The 19,230-nt window shown below is 39.2% G+C and overlaps 1 protein-coding gene across 7 annotated transcripts in view; it reads left to right on the top strand.

Moving 5' to 3' along the window:
• Positions 1–19,230, top strand: part of satb1b (SATB homeobox 1b) — an 81,768-nt gene that overhangs the window by 38,651 nt on the left and 23,887 nt on the right. For 4 of the 7 annotated variants that reach the window (XM_088013743.1, XM_088013741.1, XM_088013745.1 and 1 more), the window contains 6 exons: positions 975–1,086; positions 3,384–3,461; positions 7,884–8,377; positions 9,658–9,870; positions 14,928–15,050; positions 16,442–16,597. In XM_088013743.1, the coding sequence (XP_087869869.1) occupies positions 975–1,086; positions 3,384–3,461; positions 7,884–8,377; positions 9,658–9,870; positions 14,928–15,050; positions 16,442–16,597 (1,176 nt within the window). The remainder of the gene's footprint in view (positions 1–974; positions 1,087–3,383; positions 3,462–7,883; positions 8,378–9,657; positions 9,871–14,927; positions 15,051–16,441; positions 16,598–19,230) is intronic. The other 3 variants (XM_088013746.1, XM_088013747.1, XM_088013744.1) reach the window with 2 other exon arrangements.

Genomic DNA, 19,230 nt, shown 5'->3' on the forward strand with positions numbered 1-19,230 from the left:
GATTTGTCTTCACTTTGCTCTAACTACTTCTGCAGGGATCTACCAGTCAAAACCTCTTAACAGAACCTTGCATGAAATAAATCTGAAGTATCCCTTTAATACAAAAGGTCAGGAGTTCAGAGTTGCTCTGACCTTTTTGATGGCACAGCTGTTGGCTTCTTCCTCCCCGTTCTGCGCGGAGAAGCCGAAGCCAGAAAAGCAGAATTATGCTGAAACAGTTGGTTTGTGCTCGTTCTGCCAGCAGGTCCCCCGCACAAAACCTCCAAGCGCATATATTATAGAAAACGATAAAGATGGCATACCTATAATTTGAAAACAGATGGTTTGGTTCTTTTGAATATTTATAACAATCAGAAACATTTTTTTTCCCTGCATTCACCCGGAGGCTGGCGAGGTGTTAAAACGCTCGTTTTAATGAAACTGCATGGGGATTTAATAAATGGGGCTTTTGTTTGTCTCAGGTTGGAGATAAATGTTGAGAGAGCAGAGAGTCAACTGTATAGGGAGAGTCGGCGTCACAGAGCGACATGCTCGCTGCGGACCCCGACGCGCTTGAAGTTTTTTGTCTCCAACAGATTGCACAAATAAAAATAAAAAGATTCGTATTCGCTCACATGAAACACCTCCACAGCTGTTGGTGCTTAATACATTGCTATGTTCCTTTTGAAGGTAAATATTTTTCTTGTTCTTGATGAATAATACCCACACTGCAAAAGACAAACTCTGTGGCATTTGATAAAAAAATTGATAAAAATAACAGATTAAACCTTGTTTGATGTAATTTCTTGTTCGTTTGGAGGGAAAGAATCGTACACATCTGCATGTCTTACACTTTTATCCTCCCCTGTATTTTATTTGCTTTGACAAGCGACAGTGTTGCTGCATGTTCCACCAGCTCTAATATTATGTCTGTATTTTCCACAGTGAGAATCTAAAAGTCTCTCCCGCTCTCTCAATCAATCTCTCTCTTTCAGAGTATGATTTCCTCCATTGTGAACAGCACTTACTATGCAAATGTGTCGGCGGCAAAGTGTCAGGAATTTGGGCGCTGGTATAAACATTTCAAGAAGACAAAAGATATGATGGGTAAGCAAAACGGAGGGGCGCAAAGTATGGCGCTCACACTTTTGTCTCTGCATACAGACACACACGCACACACACTTTTTAACACACACTCGCACCAGTCATCATCACAATATGTCCCCTATCCAAACGGCTCTTTGTCTTCCTGCTGTTGAACGCTGCACAGATACATTTTTATCTTGTTATCTAATATTTCAAGGTCAAAAGGACTTACAACCATTGGAATAAGAAAGTACACCCTTTCTCAGCTCCATGGTTTTGTTTATTAGGACAGTAGAAATGATCGGGTCTCTACAAGGTCAAAAAAACATGTAAATATAACCTTTGTTGTTGGCACTATAAAGCAAGAAATGGAAAATCTAAGTGGACCCTTTTGGGTTGTGACAGGAGTGTTTACTGTTTGCTGGTCTGGATGTGTGTTACCACAATGCCACGTTAGAAAGAGTCAGCAGTAGCTTTAGAGGAGCTTCTCATCAATCCTGGAAGGCTTATAAAACTCTTCATGAACAATTTAAAGTCTGTGATTCTACATCCATTAGTGCAAAACGTTTAAGTCGTTTGCTAATGTTCATGGGAAAGTTTTTCCCTGAAAAATTCAACCTCACCTTCTGAAAAATGCTAAAATGATACCAACAGCTTCATCCCAGACTGTCCAGGCCTCAGTTAGCTTGGTGGATGTTAATGCTCATGTCTGGACAGTTTGTAAAAACAACCACACATCCACATTCATAAAGTGCTTCGGATTCTGTTTTCACACCTGAGAGTCCGATGAACTCGGTTCAATTGAGGACCAAAGTTGCAACATTTGTTACATTTTCAGCCGATGCGATTCGCTTTCACACTGCTTTGTGTAAAATGATTTAAGCTAATTCCAAAACCTGTTCACCCCGTCGCCTGTGGGGGCGCTGCACCAAGACCTACTGAGGGAAACAACATGAAAACCTCTGAAGAAGACACAGAGCGCAACTTATTTCTTCACAAACTGCAAAGAATGGAGTTTTAGCGGTTGTTGGATTTTCTCTTTTTTTCCACAATCAGCTTTTCCATTTTGCTCCTCGTATTTTGTGCAATTAATAACAGCATTTTGGAAACTTTAGCTTGTGCTTTGTAAGCTTGATGTCAGTTTCATTTTTAATTACCATATTTTCCAGACTAAACATCACACTTATTTTCATAGTTTGCCTGGTTCTGCAACTTATGCGTGTTTTTATTTTTGGACTGATGCATTAAATATTAATTCATATTGATATGAACCAAGGATTAAACATTAGCGTCTGCAGTGCAAGGAAAGCTAGCTGAAAATAAATAAATGTGACTAAATGTCACTTAGATGTGTCTTATGCACATAAATGTTTTTTCCCTCTTTGTGTCACATTTTTTGATTGTAACTTTTACTCTTTATCAATGTATTGTCCAGAAAATACGGAAGGTGGGCAGGGTGTGCTTTCTTTCTCTCAGTTACTGCATCTCAAAATGAGCTATTATTACCACACCCAACAAACATTTCTGAACATTTTCTTTTTATGTTTTGTATAACTCTGTGAATAAAAGGCGGCATTGGCTTTAACTGTCCACTACCCCATCCGGAATTAAATTAGATTTCTTATCTATCTCTCTACCAATGCATTACTTTATATAATCTAAAAAAATACCCTTTGACCTCCCAGGAAATGGGGGTCATATAATGCCAGTTCCACTAAAGCTGGAGATAGTTGTCAGATATTCGTTTCTGTAGTTTTATTAAGCGGAGCAGCTCTGTGCTGGGGAACCTGTAGGGCAGCAGGCATTGGTGAGATATTAGTTTTAGTAATCTGTTGAGCTGAATCTTTTTTTTTCTGCCAGGATGCTATTCCTCACAGCGATGACAGACAAGATTCTTTATCAAAAATGTTTTCACATCCTGCATGCAAACGGTGTGCTGCGATCATATTTTATCTGATCCTTTTAAAGTGACAACGTACACCGGGTACATTATTTCCTTCAGAGCCGCTGTTCTTGTGTTTTCTCTTGCTTCACTCCCACACGTTTTCTGTCACACTTGTTTTCTATCCGGTTTTATGTTCCTCAGACGGGGAGCTGCTGCAGCTGCCAGTCTGGCCTTTTTGTAGTGATGCTGATGCTTTTTATTCCTGCGTAGCTGGAAGTGAGAGAGACAATCTGTAGAAAGCCTTAACCCCTGTGTTTCTCTCCTCACGCCTGCACGGCGTGGTGTGTGTGTGTGTGTGTGCGTGTGTGTGTGTGTGTGCGTGTGTGTGTGTGTGTGTGTGTGTGTGTGTTTGTGTGTGTATTCGCCCGTGCAGGCATGCGCCAACCCTCCCAGCTGGAGGGCTACCTAGGGACGTGCGTCCTCCGTGAGAGCCCGCGTGCCAATGCGCTAGGTAGGTTACAGCATGGGCACAGACACACACACACACACACACACACACGCTTAAAACACACACATTAATAACCTGCAGCTTTACTGTAACCCAACCACAATACCTGCAAGTTTAGCTCCTGTTTTCCCAAGGTTAACTGTAAATCTCCATTTCAAACTTTAATAGAAGAAACAGTCGCCCACTCAGTATTTGAGAAGCAGCATTTTATTCCTAAATGCATAAACTAAAATAGTTACCTTCCGACTCTCCTAACTAGAATTTTAATTAAAATCTTATTTCTGGTTCTAAAAAGCAATTCATGCTAATTTAAAGTCATGCAGAAATGAAACATGAGTCGCTTTAAGAGCTCATTTCCTCCATGAAAGCTGAAACTTGTCAAACATTCGACCTTAACTTAGAAAATAAATCTCATAAAGTACTATTTCTAATGCTTGATTTTTATTTTGAGTAGATTTCAGAGGGACAATGATATTTTTGGGAATTTGATCTGGAGGCTCAACAAATATTGTAAACACTTAAAAGTATTCACACTTCTGGGATTATTTGTAAAAACGACAAATAATTTGTGATGTGAAAGAAAAAGGAATCGTTTTACATTTATTTCAAGGAAACTGAAAAGTACAGTGTGCTGCTTGTTTTAGAGACACAACAGAGATAAAATACAAGAAGTTTAAAGTTAAGTTGTGAAAAAAGGGTGCGTCACTCCGCACTTCCTTTCCACTTCACCTCTATGCTTTCACTTTTGTTGGTCAATCACTTAAAAATCCTTTGAAATATGTTGAGATTCGTAGCGGAACGATGAAAAATTAGGCATTTAATTTACCCACTCTCACAATTTAAGACTGCAAAGTAATATCAGCCAAACACATTACACATAGCAAGTTTACAAACAATCTGTGTTGCTTGAATTACAATGTCGTCACAGATTGATTTGGATTATGTCACTTTAAGAACAAATTCCCTCTCTGATTGGTCAGATGAAGAAATAAAAATGGTGGTTGTTCCTTTAATGGGTTCATTTACCCTGGAAGTTTAAATTGATTCTTCCAGTTGTGCTGAAGAGTCAAATTTATATTCTATACATTTCTTATTAATTTGGCAGCCATGTTGGATTTTCAGGCAAGAAAAGTTTTACTTTTTGGAATAATCAGGACTCAAGATTTGTTTGCTAAAGCTTCGATCTCATGTAGATTTGCCACAGGGTAAGAAAAAGCCTAAAAGAATCAGCTGTTCCACTTATTAACGGAGTGTTTTTGTTTCTATATGAATTTATTGTTTCTTAAAAAGCACACACATTTGAAGCAGGAAAGAAGAAAACTCAAATCTTCTCATAATAAATGCACAAGTTGCATGATTTTTAGGGGAAACCCTGAACATGAAGTCACTTTTCCACTCAAATCATGATCTAAATCGTGACAGCTCATAAAAACGGTCACGTATGAAATCCTTCAGCCTGGAACTTTACGCTGCGATAAGAAAACCAACCACATTGGTGCACATTTTCAGCGATAACATCTCCAGACGTGCAGTCAAACACAAACTCTAGCACCCACATGTCATGTTAACCAAACGTCAGATAAAAACCCAGCACATATATGCCAGTTGTCCACCACAGGCTTGCGGCAGAGTCCATCTAATTGGGTTGATCTTTGGCAACATGTGGAGAGGAATCTGCTGGAAAAACGCAGCTAAACTGAGAAACGAAGTTGTTTATCTGTGCTTTGGTTAACGTTCCTGGTTATTGAATAAAGTTCCCGATCCTTAGGAAAGCCAACGTAAAAGTGAGAGTTGGGTCAATCCCTTTTTCATTCACTCTGTCAAACACACACATAGACACACACACATGCTCTCTCCCTCAGCTCACATTCCATTCCCATTGTGTGTTTAATCCGGGACTCTTTTGTGGCAGGATTCCACATGAGGACTCCCGCTTCTGTGGCAGCCGTTTTTTTTTTTGTTTTTTTCCTCCCAGGGCCTGCCATGCTCTTCTGTCACCCCTACTCTTTTCAATTTGCATGGAAATACCTCCATGTGCCTCTGTTTGTGTGTTGTGAGCATGCCCCCCAGCAGTCTGCATGTGCAAGCATATGCACACACACACATTCATATAGGAGTGAATAGGCATGTCATACCATCAGAGCCAAGGAATGCCAGGGATTATGAGAAAAGATGTGATTATTACCAACATTTTTTTGTTGTTTTGTTCTTGTTTTATCCTCGTCACCCCTCCACTCCACATCATTTGTTAAAAAAAGGCTCAATAGACCTGTCTTGGACGGTGGTTTTCTGCATCCTGACAGTTATAGAGCAAGCACCTCAGACACGATTATCAATATTTTTTTGGAAAACGGCCATGCAGATAATCTTCCATCTGCTGAAACATTTTGCTCTATCAAAGGAGGGGGAAAAATATCCAAATCTTTAACATTAATCCCATACGATGTGGAGGCCGCAGCCCACTTCCGAGGAGTTAGCATCGCCGCGCGGATGAATCCTTGAATGCTTCCCCCTCACTCGTTCGGCACAGAAGATGAGAAAAAAAATCCTCTGCAACCTAAAAACTATTCCAGCTGCTTATTCACTTCTCTGTGGGTAGCACTTTGAATGTTAAATCATTGTTTTCATCCTCTTAGCACATCATTTAAACAAGTCTTAAAATATTCCCCAGCAGCCATTATGGACTTAAAGATTCCCGAAAGAAGAGACACCACAGAAATCTCCGAAAATGCCTTCAAATGACAGCGAAAACATTTAATTTCGGTTCACTTAAACGGTGGAAGGTGAAGATCATTAAAACGAGGTGGTTTCTACATGCACTGATGTTTATTCTGTCTCTGTTTTTCACATTTATATTTACACCATCCATCCCTAAAATTGTCACATTGGCCAGCGTGTGTTCCTTATTTTAGAATTAAGCATGCATTTACAACATAAATCCCAGTCAGACACACACATGCTCCACTGTCTGTGTGCGATCTCTCTTTTTTTTTTTTCCACGAGGCCAAACACATTCTGAACTTAATTCTGAAGGCATGAGACACACAGGTCAAACACAATGAGGCTCTTTTATCAGCGGTTGCATCTTTTTCTTTTTAAGCCGGATAACCAGCTGTGGCATATCCACTCGTCGATGAAGAGCCCTTTGAAGGGGAAAAAAACCAAAAAAACACAGACTTACTGTATCTTTTGGTTGGTATTTTGGTTTTAACAGTTTTCTTTTCAAAGCTCCTGATTGTATTGCCTCCCCATAAAGAGCAAAACCAAGAATGTTAACGATCAGCCAAGCTTTGACCCCAGGCAATAATTTGATCCGGTGCAGACCAGGTCTGTCTGTTTCCCCGGATTAGAATCTATGGTCATAGTTAGAGATGTAATAATCCGGATTTTACAGACTGATACTGATTTTTCCTTTTTGTTTTTTTTTTCTTTTAAAGGTTTGACCTGCTGATTCTCTTAAAAAACATAAAACTAGTTTGTTTAAGCTTGTTTTTCCTGTCATGCTTACAAATAAACACAAAATAATTATATGAATCATTTTGAATTGATTGTTGAAATAATCGTCAACTAATTTAGTAATCGATAAATTTTTAAATGGGATATGCACTGTAAAAAAAAAAGGCCTTTTGCTGAAAGAACATCTAGTTCAAAGTAAAAATCTATACGTTTCGCAATTATTAAAAAAAAAAACTTTTGTAAAAATGTTCTAAACGAAACTCCTCAAGTAGTCTGGTTCAAATTCTGTAAAGATAAAATACCTCCTAAAAAAAATCTCCCTACTCAGTTATTAACTGGTTAATCTAAAGAATAGATCCGCACTGCATTGATAAGTCAAGAAGTAAGGGCTGAGCTTCTACATGTTGATGTTAGAAATATTATTTTAGCTCTTTTGCACCAAATGAATGAAATGTTGCTGCATTTTAGGCAAGAAAATGTTTATTTTCTTACTTGAAAAAGGAATTAAATTGTCCATTTGCATCTTTCAATGTATTTCTAATATTTAAAAAAATATTTAATGGTTAAATCAACAGAATGTGCCACTTTGATAGAATAATCATAATTGATAGAATAATAATATACTGATATAATAGTTATTTGCAACCCTACACAGAATAAGACAAAAGTGACAAGTAAACTTTTCAGCTTGTTTTAAGTTATTGATGAAAACATTAAAAAGTTATGCTAGATATGTAGTGCTCTCAGTTGATCAAGAGGTTTAATCAAATTAATCACACTCTGGCGCTGTGATTAATCACTGCGAAATATTTATAAGAACATTGTTCATATTTACATTTCAGGAATGGCGTTTTGGGTTTTTATCCGATTAATCAATCAGTCGCCAGAATAATCGATTACTAAAAAGTCCTTAGTTGCAGCCATAATGATGAGTTTGGCTTGTGTTTTCTATTTCCCTTCTTTCTCCAGCGGAGATGGACAGCCTGTCGGATCTGTCCCCTCCCGGCTCCAACCACAACCACAACCACCTGGGTTTCTCCCAGCAGCAGCCCATCCCTGGCAGCACCGCAGAGCAGACGCCGTCTTCACCGGTGCCGCCGCTGCCACACGCTCCCCCGCACAGCGGCCAAACGGGCGGCCGGCAGCCGCAGCTCCCCGGCCTGCACCATCCGGGGTTGGTGTCCACGCCCATCAGCCCCCAGCTGGTGAACCAGCAGCTCGTGATGGCGCAGATCCTCAACCAGCAGTACGCGGTGAACCGGCTGCTGGCGCAGCAGTCGTTGTCGCAGCAGTACCTCAACCACCCGCCTGTGAACCGCAACTCCCACACCAAGCCACTGGAGCCTCAGGTGGGCTCCAACACGGAGGTTTCCTCTGAGATCTACCAGTGGGTGAGGGACGAGCTGAAGCGGGCCGGCATCTCGCAGGCCGTCTTTGCCCGGGTGGCCTTCAACAGAACCCAGGTGAGGACAAAACCCAGAATTTACTAGATTATCACGCGAGTTGGTCTGTTTTCTATGCGTCCTGTTGGTTACGTTGGGGCTGAAATGATTAATCCGATTAATCGTGTTTGATCAGTTATTTGAATATTTTAGTAATTGATTAATTGTTATCTGGAGTAAAACCTCTAAAACAAAGAAACAGAGCCATCAAATGATTTCAACTTCATAAACACAGTTCAACAACTTCAGTCTCCTGACATTAGTGACTTAATTTAATGGCAACTTTAGAAAATGATCATCCGTCTTGCCTTGACTTGTGCTCAGTTTCTCCTCCTGGCAATAATCTGCTGTTGATAACACATCATCCAAACTATTCCTTCAATTTGTCTTTGCTTTGAAGGTGTTGCATATAACGGGGAGCATTAAGTCGACTGATAACGATCAAGCTGAACGTACAGCGCTCACTTTAAAAAGTCACATGGGAGAGAAAGACAGTGGTGTTTTTGTACAGTTCAGGAAGCTTCCTCTCAGTCTTATCTGTGTCTGATATGAGGAATTAGCCAGATAGTGCGCCTGTAGAGGATAATTTATTAGGTTTGTGGTTTCCCAAAAAAAAAAAAAATGCAGAGAAAAAGGAGGAGGTTGTAGTTTGTGTTGCATCAGACTAGAGGGGGTTTTGTAACAGAAAGGAAACCGATTGGCTAGTCTGGATCAATGCATTCACAGTGAAATATTGAAAACATGAGGCGTGTCTCGTCTGATTTTTTTTTATTTAGCTGTTAGACATCTCTGGTTAGTCCAAGAGGACTTAAATACTCAAAAAAAAAAAAAAAAACACGAGTATGTTTCCCCATCACCTTGTTTTATTACCAAATCACATCTATTGATGGTGAGAGAAGCACAGCGTCGGTTTGCACAGTGTGTGGCCAGGAGCTGATGAAAAGGCCCAATCACACATCACCGATAATGGAGTCATCGCTGTCTCATAATGATGGAATTGAGCACTATTGAAAAGTAAACAGAGGATACACTGATTGCCCGCTGAACAAGGCGAATAGCTGAGCTCTTATCAAAGGCAACCTGAAAAAAAAAAAAATGTGCAAAATTACACGTATTATACACACGAGTTCCAGTGAAGTGTTTTTGTGGTGCGTAAATGGACAGACGAAGCTGAAAAGGAATCGAGGTTTTCTTTGATATGAATAAAAACTGGTGTCTGCAGAAAAAAGCTACTTTGCTGTTTCTCTTAAGAATAAAAAACATAAATTTTTAACCGTGGGTGTTTTTTTGTTTTTTTTCAGGGCTTGCTGTCTGAGATCCTGCGTAAGGAAGAAGACCCCAAGACGGCGTCCCAGTCCCTGCTGGTCAACCTGCGCGCCATGCAGAACTTCCTGCAGCTTCCGGAGGCCGAGCGCGACCGCATCTATCAGGAGGAGAGGGAGCGGAGCCTCACGGCCGCATCCGCCATGGGCTCCACTCCCCTCATCAGCACGCCGACCAGCCGGCCCGTTCAGGTACCAGACTCTGTCCTGCTGGCTTCCCCACTGTCTCGACTGGAACAGACACAGACGCACACCTGCAGTTTTTGTTAAAGTTTCATACGTTTTTTTATTGAAAGAAACTGATTTGGAAAAATTTTCTTTTGCCTGATTTTATTATTTTTTTGTTGCTTAAATTATTTATTTTCATTTTGGTCCTTAAAATACCAAAATTTTCACTTAAATTTATATTTTAATCCGTTTGATGATGTATTTTTTAAATATTAATGACTGATTATTTCATCATTTACTTGAGTCGACTTTTTACCAAATACAGACAATTTTCCGGTGGCTCTGTTGTGTCTGGACAGGAAATCGTGAACATAGCGTTCCTTCAGAGTCTGGAAAAGTCAGTAAAGTTGGGAATTTTATTGATTATTGGAAAAAAAATTGTTTCCAGCGTTGATTTTATGTCTGCCCAATAGGATTGGGTGATACGGTTTAAAATTTTATCACGATATTTTGTGGTACTATTGTGGTGATAAGAACTATTTACTTCTCCTTTTTAGGTAACTTTATGGCAATTATAGACCACAAACATAAATACTCGTCCTGAGTAATGAGCTTCTTTACAACACAAGTAGCTTAAATAATTTTTATTTTTATTGTTAATATGCACACTGTAACTGCATTTAATAATTGAACAAACAGTGGAGGAAAAATATTGACTACAATTCCAACAATACGAGCAGTTTTAAGTATTTTTAAACATTATTTATTGTGACAACAATAAATCATGATCAGAAATTTATCACAGTAAATGATACGCGATAAACGATACGATAAATGCCCGCCCATAACGTCCAACCATAAATTCACAGTGAATTTTTTAAATCTACACATTAAAAGGTGGTCAAAAAAAGAAACGAATTGACATGAAAAATCCTTGGGATTCCTTTTCTATCAATGCTTCAGCGGCTTTGTCAGCTAATGTTTGTGGCTGTGGAGATGTGAGCAGAGGAAGCTGCCAGAAAAAGGCCAGCATGGAAAACAAAGGCCAGATGTTGGCCTGGAGGGAAGCTGCAGCAGTAAGCCTCTGCACGTCAACTATCAGCGCTCGGATGAACAGTAAAACCTCCTTCGGCCAAATCCAAGTCAGAGAGGAGTTATTTTATATCAGAGCATAAGAAAATTACTGTGATTAATAAAGTCATGGAGCAACAAGTATAGTGGTAATATTAAGTTGAGAATTTTTGTATTTATTCCAACTCAGAATGTTTTTCTTGTTTGCTTTGTTTAGTTAGACAGCATTTAAGCATCTACTATCTGTCCTATCTTTTAAATCTAACTGATAGTTAATGACAGTGTTAGATTAAATTGAACCAACCTGGCTGTAAAACTGTGCAGACCTTTTAGTCCAGGTTCAGAGTAGATGGTCTACCGCTGCTGCCACCGTCCCACTCCTCCACGCTCCACCCAGGATCGCATTATTTAAACCTTTAAGCTGTCTGTTTTGATATATTATTACTGTTTAATGTAGGCGTCTTCTTGCAGTCAGTGATGAGGAAAGGTATGCAGAGTTGTGGGGGGGCCGTTTGCTTTATTATCATAAACCAAATCCAGACATGTACGATGAACGTTCCCCCATAAATTCTAGTGCATTAAGTGGTTATCCATTAGGCTGCACATTTTTATTGTACAAACACTGACTACTTTTGTGCTTATTAGCACACTCAGTTTTTCTTGCAAGTATGCATCCAGTTTCCACCCAGAGATGTTTTCTTAACATCGAACACTTGACTGAAACTTTAGATGACTGATTTTCCTTTACCTTCTTTCTGCATGCAAATCAGCTCCGCATCTTCCCCGCCCTCACCACTCAGGTGAAAATCAGGCACAAATGATGGAGGAAGTAAAAAAAACCTGTGCTAATTTTGACCTTTTGCCGTGCATTAGACGGCGCTTGCTAAGAAAAAAATTTGGTTTCCCTCAGTGATGACAAGCTCCGTGAAAGATCAAACATCGTTTAGTCGGTGCCTCTCTCCAAATCCCTGCATGCCACAGCACAACTCTGTACCCTCTCTTAGAGTCAGTGTCCTTTATGAGAGACGTATGTGGCAACTTTCTACCACTTAAGAGCATTTGATGCGCGGTCAGCTGCGTCTGGGAGGTGGCGGGGGCAGACAAAGGCGTCCTCTGTCCTGTCTGTCAAGAATATTTGGCTTTTATTCAGGTGAAAGGGGGGAAAGTAAGAAGGACAAAGGCCCTTCCATCTCCAAAATCAAGCCTCCTCTCCTTTTAAGTGCTCTGCTTGCTAGTAAAGAGAGTAGGACTTTAGAGCAGAAGCACTCAAGCAGTTCACATTAATACACTGAGCAGCTGTCTGAATTCAGAGCAGTGCATCAGAGCCAAATAATGAATCTTTGCACAACAATTTATTGAAGTGAAAATGTAAAAAACAAAGTCTGCTGCAAAGTGTTCTGTGCACATGAAACCAGATTCTTAAAACCAGAAGTAGCTTTGCAGAGTTATCAGTCGAGACAAAGACACTTTGAAACTTTGAACTAATTCTGTCCAGCTAATTAGAGGAAATCAACTCATATCCTACAAAAAAAAGTCTGTGAATAACTCAGGCAAAGCAACATTTAGGTCTGATCATTCATGACTTATTAATTTCCTGTTGGCGTAATCTTCCCTCCAACAAAGGCTTCTAAACTTGTTCAGTTGTGCTTATTTGTTAAATAACTTTTAACAACTAAAATTACACATTTACTTTATTTATTTGAGATGCTGTAGTTTTAAAGTCCATTAAATTGGCGATAAAAATAATTTCTAAAAACCGATCCAGGGGAGTCATACCATGAATATAAAGTATACCAGTCGTAACTGCTCTGCATATCAAGATGTTGATTTTAGGTCATATCACATTTCTTCCGTCTCCCAGCAACCAGCACAGCCTAACCTAGGCTAGGCAATTTGGAGGTGTGCGTAACCCTGCACATTCATTATTGAATTTAGAGCAGCTGTTCAATAATGTTATTGATCTTTGTGCTAATACTGCTAAAAATTACCTGCTAAGTGTTGTTACTTTATATAAATTAGCTTAAAAGCCTTTTCTGCATGTCAGTTCAGTTTGTAACAGGTTGGGCGATAAATCGATTTTATTGATTCATCAAATGTTTGGTTTTTGAAAAATCCAGATTTTTTTGTTCACCAATGCACTCCAAGCCCAAAGCCGCCATCTTGCTTGACAAGCATGTTTGGATTTGGACTTTGAATTCAGGTTACGTTTACGAACAGGGCAGTTATTTTATTTTTTAAACTATGAGGAAAAAGTAACAAAATTACAACAATAAAGTGGTAATTTTAGGAAAATGAAGCAGTAACTTCAACACATAACATAACAAAAAATTCAAATGAGGAATGCTGAGCATCTTGTGAAGCTATACTATGGTTTAAGTCTACAAATAATCTATAATCTATAAATAAGGAAATACTGCATCTTTTAACACAACTGCATCGGATTATTATCAGTAGCAGGACTTTGAAATGATTATGCGAACAACTGAATGCATTTCAAAGATTTTGATAACTCTATAAAAGCTTTTTGTCTCATTAAAGTGACTTTTTTTGTCATTTTAAGATGTGCTTTGGGTAAAATTGTGTTTTTATTCTGCTAATATTACAACTATTTTTCTTGCAATTAAACAATGGAAAAAGTCCTGCTCAAAGCAGAGATGATAAAAGCCACTTTTTGAAAATATTTTCAGAAAGTGAAAAGAAAGTGAGAAAAAAAAGAATAAAATTTAATTTAATCTGGTGTGAAAAAATTGGAGATGTTATTTTTAAGCTATATCTCCCAGCCCTGGTTTGTAAAAACAGAGGTAGATCTGCAGTAAGAGTAAAGACAAAGACCAAAACAAGTTCAGAGTTTAAAGAAAACCAATTCCCATCCAACCAGAAACTCGACGAAAACACAAAAACAGCTACTTGGTTGTAAATCTGCAGTGTTAACAGTCAGGACAATGAATTAAAAAAAACAAAAAAAGTTCAAAGCATCTGGTTTGTGATTCTTATTCAAACAGCTCTCAGAATACTGTTGACACATCAGCCCGATCGCTCCAGGGGTTGTATACTTCCCCCACGTGACTTCAGCGCGCAGACATTCATCATCAGTTCTCGCGCACGGCCGCAGACGCAGGTTCGCTCGCTCGCTCGCTCCGCGCACCCTGGCCATCTGCCAGCCTCTCTCCGGTGGAGCAATGCGGTGTGAATTCACGCACATAAATCAGCCAAGGTGGCAATTGAGCCAGAGACAGAGGAGGCTTTTTATTGGCCTCATAAAAACAGATGCAGAGGTATGTTTCTCTCATGTGTGCTGACGCCTCGGCTCGGCTCCCCCACAGCCAGTCGCTGCACGTCCAGGCCTCGACAATTTGTTTGACACGGTATCGTCCCGCTCAGACTGACGAGCTCCGCGTCGAGCTGTCGTAAAAGAAGATAAAAGAGGCAGGGATGCCCAGACATTCCATCTCCACCACAAATTTCAGGATTCTGGGATTGTTGTTAACACATCAGGCTCGTATTAGGCAGCTAGACAAATACTTGAATATATATGTTTTTGATCCCAGCCTCTTATTTGGTAGGAGTTGTTCGCTGTTGGTGTTATTATAATTTATTTGAATGCCATTCACTTGCACTCATACCCAGCCCTGTGCATGTCTCCTTTCAAAAGCCTCGTATGGAATGATTCATATGCTAATGATTCTTGGGTAATGCTTTTATTAGGATGCTTGTTACCTTGTCAAAGGATTTTTGTCAAGATGCAACAAGCCGCTGATTAAAAATGATTTGATTTCACTTGACTTGCATTTGCTTTTTAATCACCAGCTCCACATAAGAATACTAACATTTCATACAACACATCAGAGTGGTTTTAAGCAAAGCAACAATCCAGCTCTCAGTGTGGGTGTAATCTACACTCCAATGTGTGTGTGTGTGTGTTGGTGCAGACAGATTTCTTTTTATTATTCCACATGTGAGCCTGAACAAACTTGGCCGTGTCTTTTTTTTTTTGCTCTTGATGTTTTCAGCCTCGGAGGGAAGACTGCAACAGCGTGAGGCCGGAGGACTGGAATCCCCGGATCCCAGTGGGAATTTCACCTGTGAGCACACAGCGTCACCCACTCACCCCGACAACTGCAACACTGCAAAATGTGAACACACAATTACACCCACGGTCAAAGCACACACACACACACACACACAACAGTTTCTGAGCAAAAGTATTTAGAAACACCAGCAAATATTACGCAGATATGTCAGAGTTTGATGGGGGTCACACTCGGTTGTCACAGTGTTAATAGTTCCAACGTATCAGCAGAGCCTCATGTAAACTCACAACACGACACCATATCACACTCCAAATTGCAAAAACTCAAAATCTTACCAAGATTGCAAATATCTCAGCACATTTGAAATAAAACAAAACTAACATACAAGTAACTTTTCAACAAGATATTTGAGCTGGCTTTAAGTCCTTTGTTTTTATATAAAAGTACTATTTCTACTGACAATATTTTATAATATAGCAAAACATTTTTCCTGGGTTATAAGTGAAATAATCGTCCAACAGAAAAGTAGTTTTTCATCAATGTCAAGGAATTAGTGACTTAAACCAAGCTCCTATTTCTTGCTGAAAAGTTACCTGTAAGTTAGTTTTCTTTTTATTCAAGTGATATTTGCATTGGAATCTGGACTAAAGATAAGTTTTTGTTTTTGCAGTGCATCCTTCACTCTACATCTGCTGGACTTCATGCACTGCTCTACACATGTCAAATCAAATTGAACAGTTTCCCGTCCCTTAAATGTTTTTTTCTTTGCATTTTTCACGCTACAAACATAAACTTTTATGTATTTTATTGGGATTTTATGTGATAGAGTAACACCAGGTAGAGCATGGGTCAAACCCGAGGCTCGCAGGCCAAATCCAGCCCATCATAATCATTTCTGTGGTCCCCTAAACTCATTAAATTTTATGATAATACTGTGTTTATGCATTATTTTATCAAAGTGTATAGGACCAATTTACCTTAATGTTAATATTTAGAAGTACTAATTGAAAAAAGTTAGAATATTTAATTATTAGTTACCTCTGTTGATACATTCTGCTTACAACCTTTGAGGAAATTCATGATCTTGAAACATGAAAATGAGTTTGACACTCTTGAAGTAGTGAAAAGATAATCATATTTATGGAGCAGTGGTACGATGAAACCATGAAAAATAAAGTATAAGGTTTGCTGTAAACATGCAGTAGAAGAAGATCTGATAAAAATGTAACTTTCTGGGCCACATGCAAACCAATATTGCTGGAGGAAAATAAGCAACATCACCAATGCACTACTTTGTGTTGGTTTATAACATAAAATCTGAGTTCAAGAGGCGTTACTTGTAAGATATTAATGGTCAGCATGTTTAAAGTGCCATCAGTCTAGACAAATAGACCTTTTAGCTCCATATACTTATATTTACCACAACAAAATAAAGTTTACATTTAAACATTTTTAGACGTCTGCATCAGGTTTATCTTGCGTTTCTTGTTCAGGTAAAACCGTCGCCTCTGCCGAGCGAGTGGAACGGCAAGACCGAGAACTGCATCTTGAACATCACCTCCACCATCTACGACGAGATCCAGCAGGAGATGAAGCGGGCCAAAGTGTCCCAGGCCCTGTTCGCCAAGGTGGCTGCATCCAAGAGCCAGGTACCCAGACACACGGGAACCGTCGTGTTCGTCGTTTTATTCGTTAATCGTGTTCAGAGCAATTACAGCAGAAGGTTTTTCAGTAGCTGCCATTGTGTTACAGATGTGTGCAGAACTTTGTCGATACTCCACTAATGCTGAAAAAACACAAGTTTTCAGTTCCTCTGTTTCCATTAAATAAGAAACGTGAATGAATTTCTTTACCTGATGAGTCATCCTCCTTCTACTTCCTGCCGTCTGTTTTGTCGTTTTCACCAGAAGTAGCACTAGTTTGTTGCTCACATGAAATAAGTGTTTTCATTACAGTTTTGTAAAATACACAAATCTTGATACAGCCGAAAAACCCTAAAGAATGGGCGTGTTTACTTTACGTGAATTTATTTTCATAATTCCAGTTTGCACAATTTTATATGGTCAATGGAAACACAGATACTTATTTTACTTTATTTTAAAGTGTGTTAGCGAGTTTGCAGCCTGGCAAACAGCAGATGTGTTTCAAACTAAATAATCTTTATGTATCAAGTAGCAATTTAACTCTTTGCAAACATCTCTTTATAAAACATCCATGATAAAAACTCTCTCAGGTATTGAACTGTGTCACGTGAAGTTGGCTAGAAGTTTTAGGTGAAACGTGTTTGACTCCAGAACAGGGCAGCAGTGAGATATCATCATCGTCATCATCATCATCATCATGTCTTCTTTATTGTGGGTTTGGAGTTCAGCGGTTGACGTTGTTTCAACACCAAACAAACCTGTTTATATTAGCTCGGCGCAGTAAGATGATGATGAGGGGCCCCTGTCAGCTTCTCACAAAGCTCGAACAATACGAGCCTGTGTGTGCTGGAAACAGAGAAACAGACGAGGAGAAAACACACCAGCAGTTTAACTCTTTATTAAAAGCAATTAAAGCTGCGGCACCCAGGACTTAGCGGTAATGTGTGTGTCGCAGGCAGAGCTGGAGAGATTTCCACAATTGTGCCTGATGAGGAGGACGGGTGGGGAAATAGATCACCAAGGGCGGAATAATCTCGGAATATCTGCAAAGGCTTTATGTTTTTTTTCTTGCTGATTAGGATGATTATAGCCCCAGATAGCTTTGTTTTACCAAATTGCAGTTTGATGCACAAACCACTGTTTTTGTTAAAGAGTTCAAAGACTCCTTGGAAGGATGGAGAAAGAGAAAAGGCAGTCGCAGTATTAACTCGCTCCTGTCTCCTTCTCCCCAAATTGACGGCTTGTCTGGGAACCGATTTCCACCGTGCCCTCCCCGCCTCCCCTCCCGTCTCTCCGTCTTGCCCCTCTGCCTCCACCGTTCCCTCCGATTTCTGCCTCTTTTTCACGTTCCATTCATGGCAGGCGGGTGTGAATGTGAATTGAGCTGCAGATAAGAAGTGTGCTAATTATGCCTCTGAAAAGGGGCCTGTGAGAGCACTTATCTCTGGCTCCATCTCGTAATGGGCGCTTCCCGGGCAGCTGGTCTCCCCCCTTACCTCAGCAGCCGCCACAGCTCCCAGCAACCTTCAGACCAGTCGCTGCTCCAACCACAAACCTGCTCCCAAAGCTTACGCAGAGCTTCCACTGCAAATTCCTAATAGGTCCCACATTTTTTAGTCATTTTAATCCACTTCAGAGACGGGTTCAAGTCGCGTCTTGTTATGTTGGAGATGCACTGATCAGGATTTTCCTTGTCAATCCAGGTTTCCAATTTTTTAAAGTCCTGACTCTTCGATTCAGATTTTAAATTTTAAATAAAACACTCAAGGAAAATATTTATGTTGTATTTACGATTGGTTAATTTATTTCGAATGTTATTTTAATTTTCACATAAATCAACTCTTTTTTTTTTTTATGTTTCCTGTGTGGCAGTGATAATTGTTGTCTGAGTGTCAAAGTGAAGCCCAACAGATTTACTTCCACAAGCAGAGGATTACTGCTTTCACCACGATGCTCCACTTCTTATGTATTTAAAACTTTATTAGGAATTTATTTGGATTTATTTCAGATATAATGGACACAGAGATGAAAGAGAAAGGTTGGGAAAACATTTTAAAGGAAATGAGATAAGAGTAGAGGAAAGAAAGAATTGCAGAAAGAACACAAGTCTGCCTCTAAACCTGCAGGAAGAGAAAAAACAAAACCTAGAAACGACAACTACAAACAAAATATACATGTATAATAATAATAATAATAATGGTCTTAACGTTCGTATCAAGCTTTTCCTGGCTGATTCAGATTTTTGTTTGTTTTTTAAGAGACTGACTTGTCGATTCTGATTTTTAACGTTTAAACATTTGAGAAAAATGTTTATGCTGGAGGTTTTTTGAAATTTTCAGTTCTTGGTGAAATTATTCTTATAACATTTAACTAAGGATTTTTCATCTAATTTCTAGAGACAATTTCTTAGCGCACTTGAAATAAGATGAAACTAACTTACAAGTAAAATTTCTGTAAGATATAGGAGCTTGTTTTAAGTAAATAATTACTAAATGCTGATAAAAATATTATTTCATTTCTAAGATAGGAAAAATGTCTTGTTGTAAGTGAAATAATTTTCCAGTGGAACTACTACTTGACTGAGTTATTGACTTAAAACAAGCTGTACTGAAAAGTTACCTGTAAGTTAGTTTTGTCTT

This window comes from Poecilia mexicana, unplaced genomic scaffold (assembly GCF_051168715.1).
Source record: "Poecilia mexicana isolate PSO_F unplaced genomic scaffold, ASM5116871v1 scaffold_16, whole genome shotgun sequence".
Taxonomy (NCBI): Eukaryota; Metazoa; Chordata; class Actinopteri; order Cyprinodontiformes; family Poeciliidae; genus Poecilia; species Poecilia mexicana.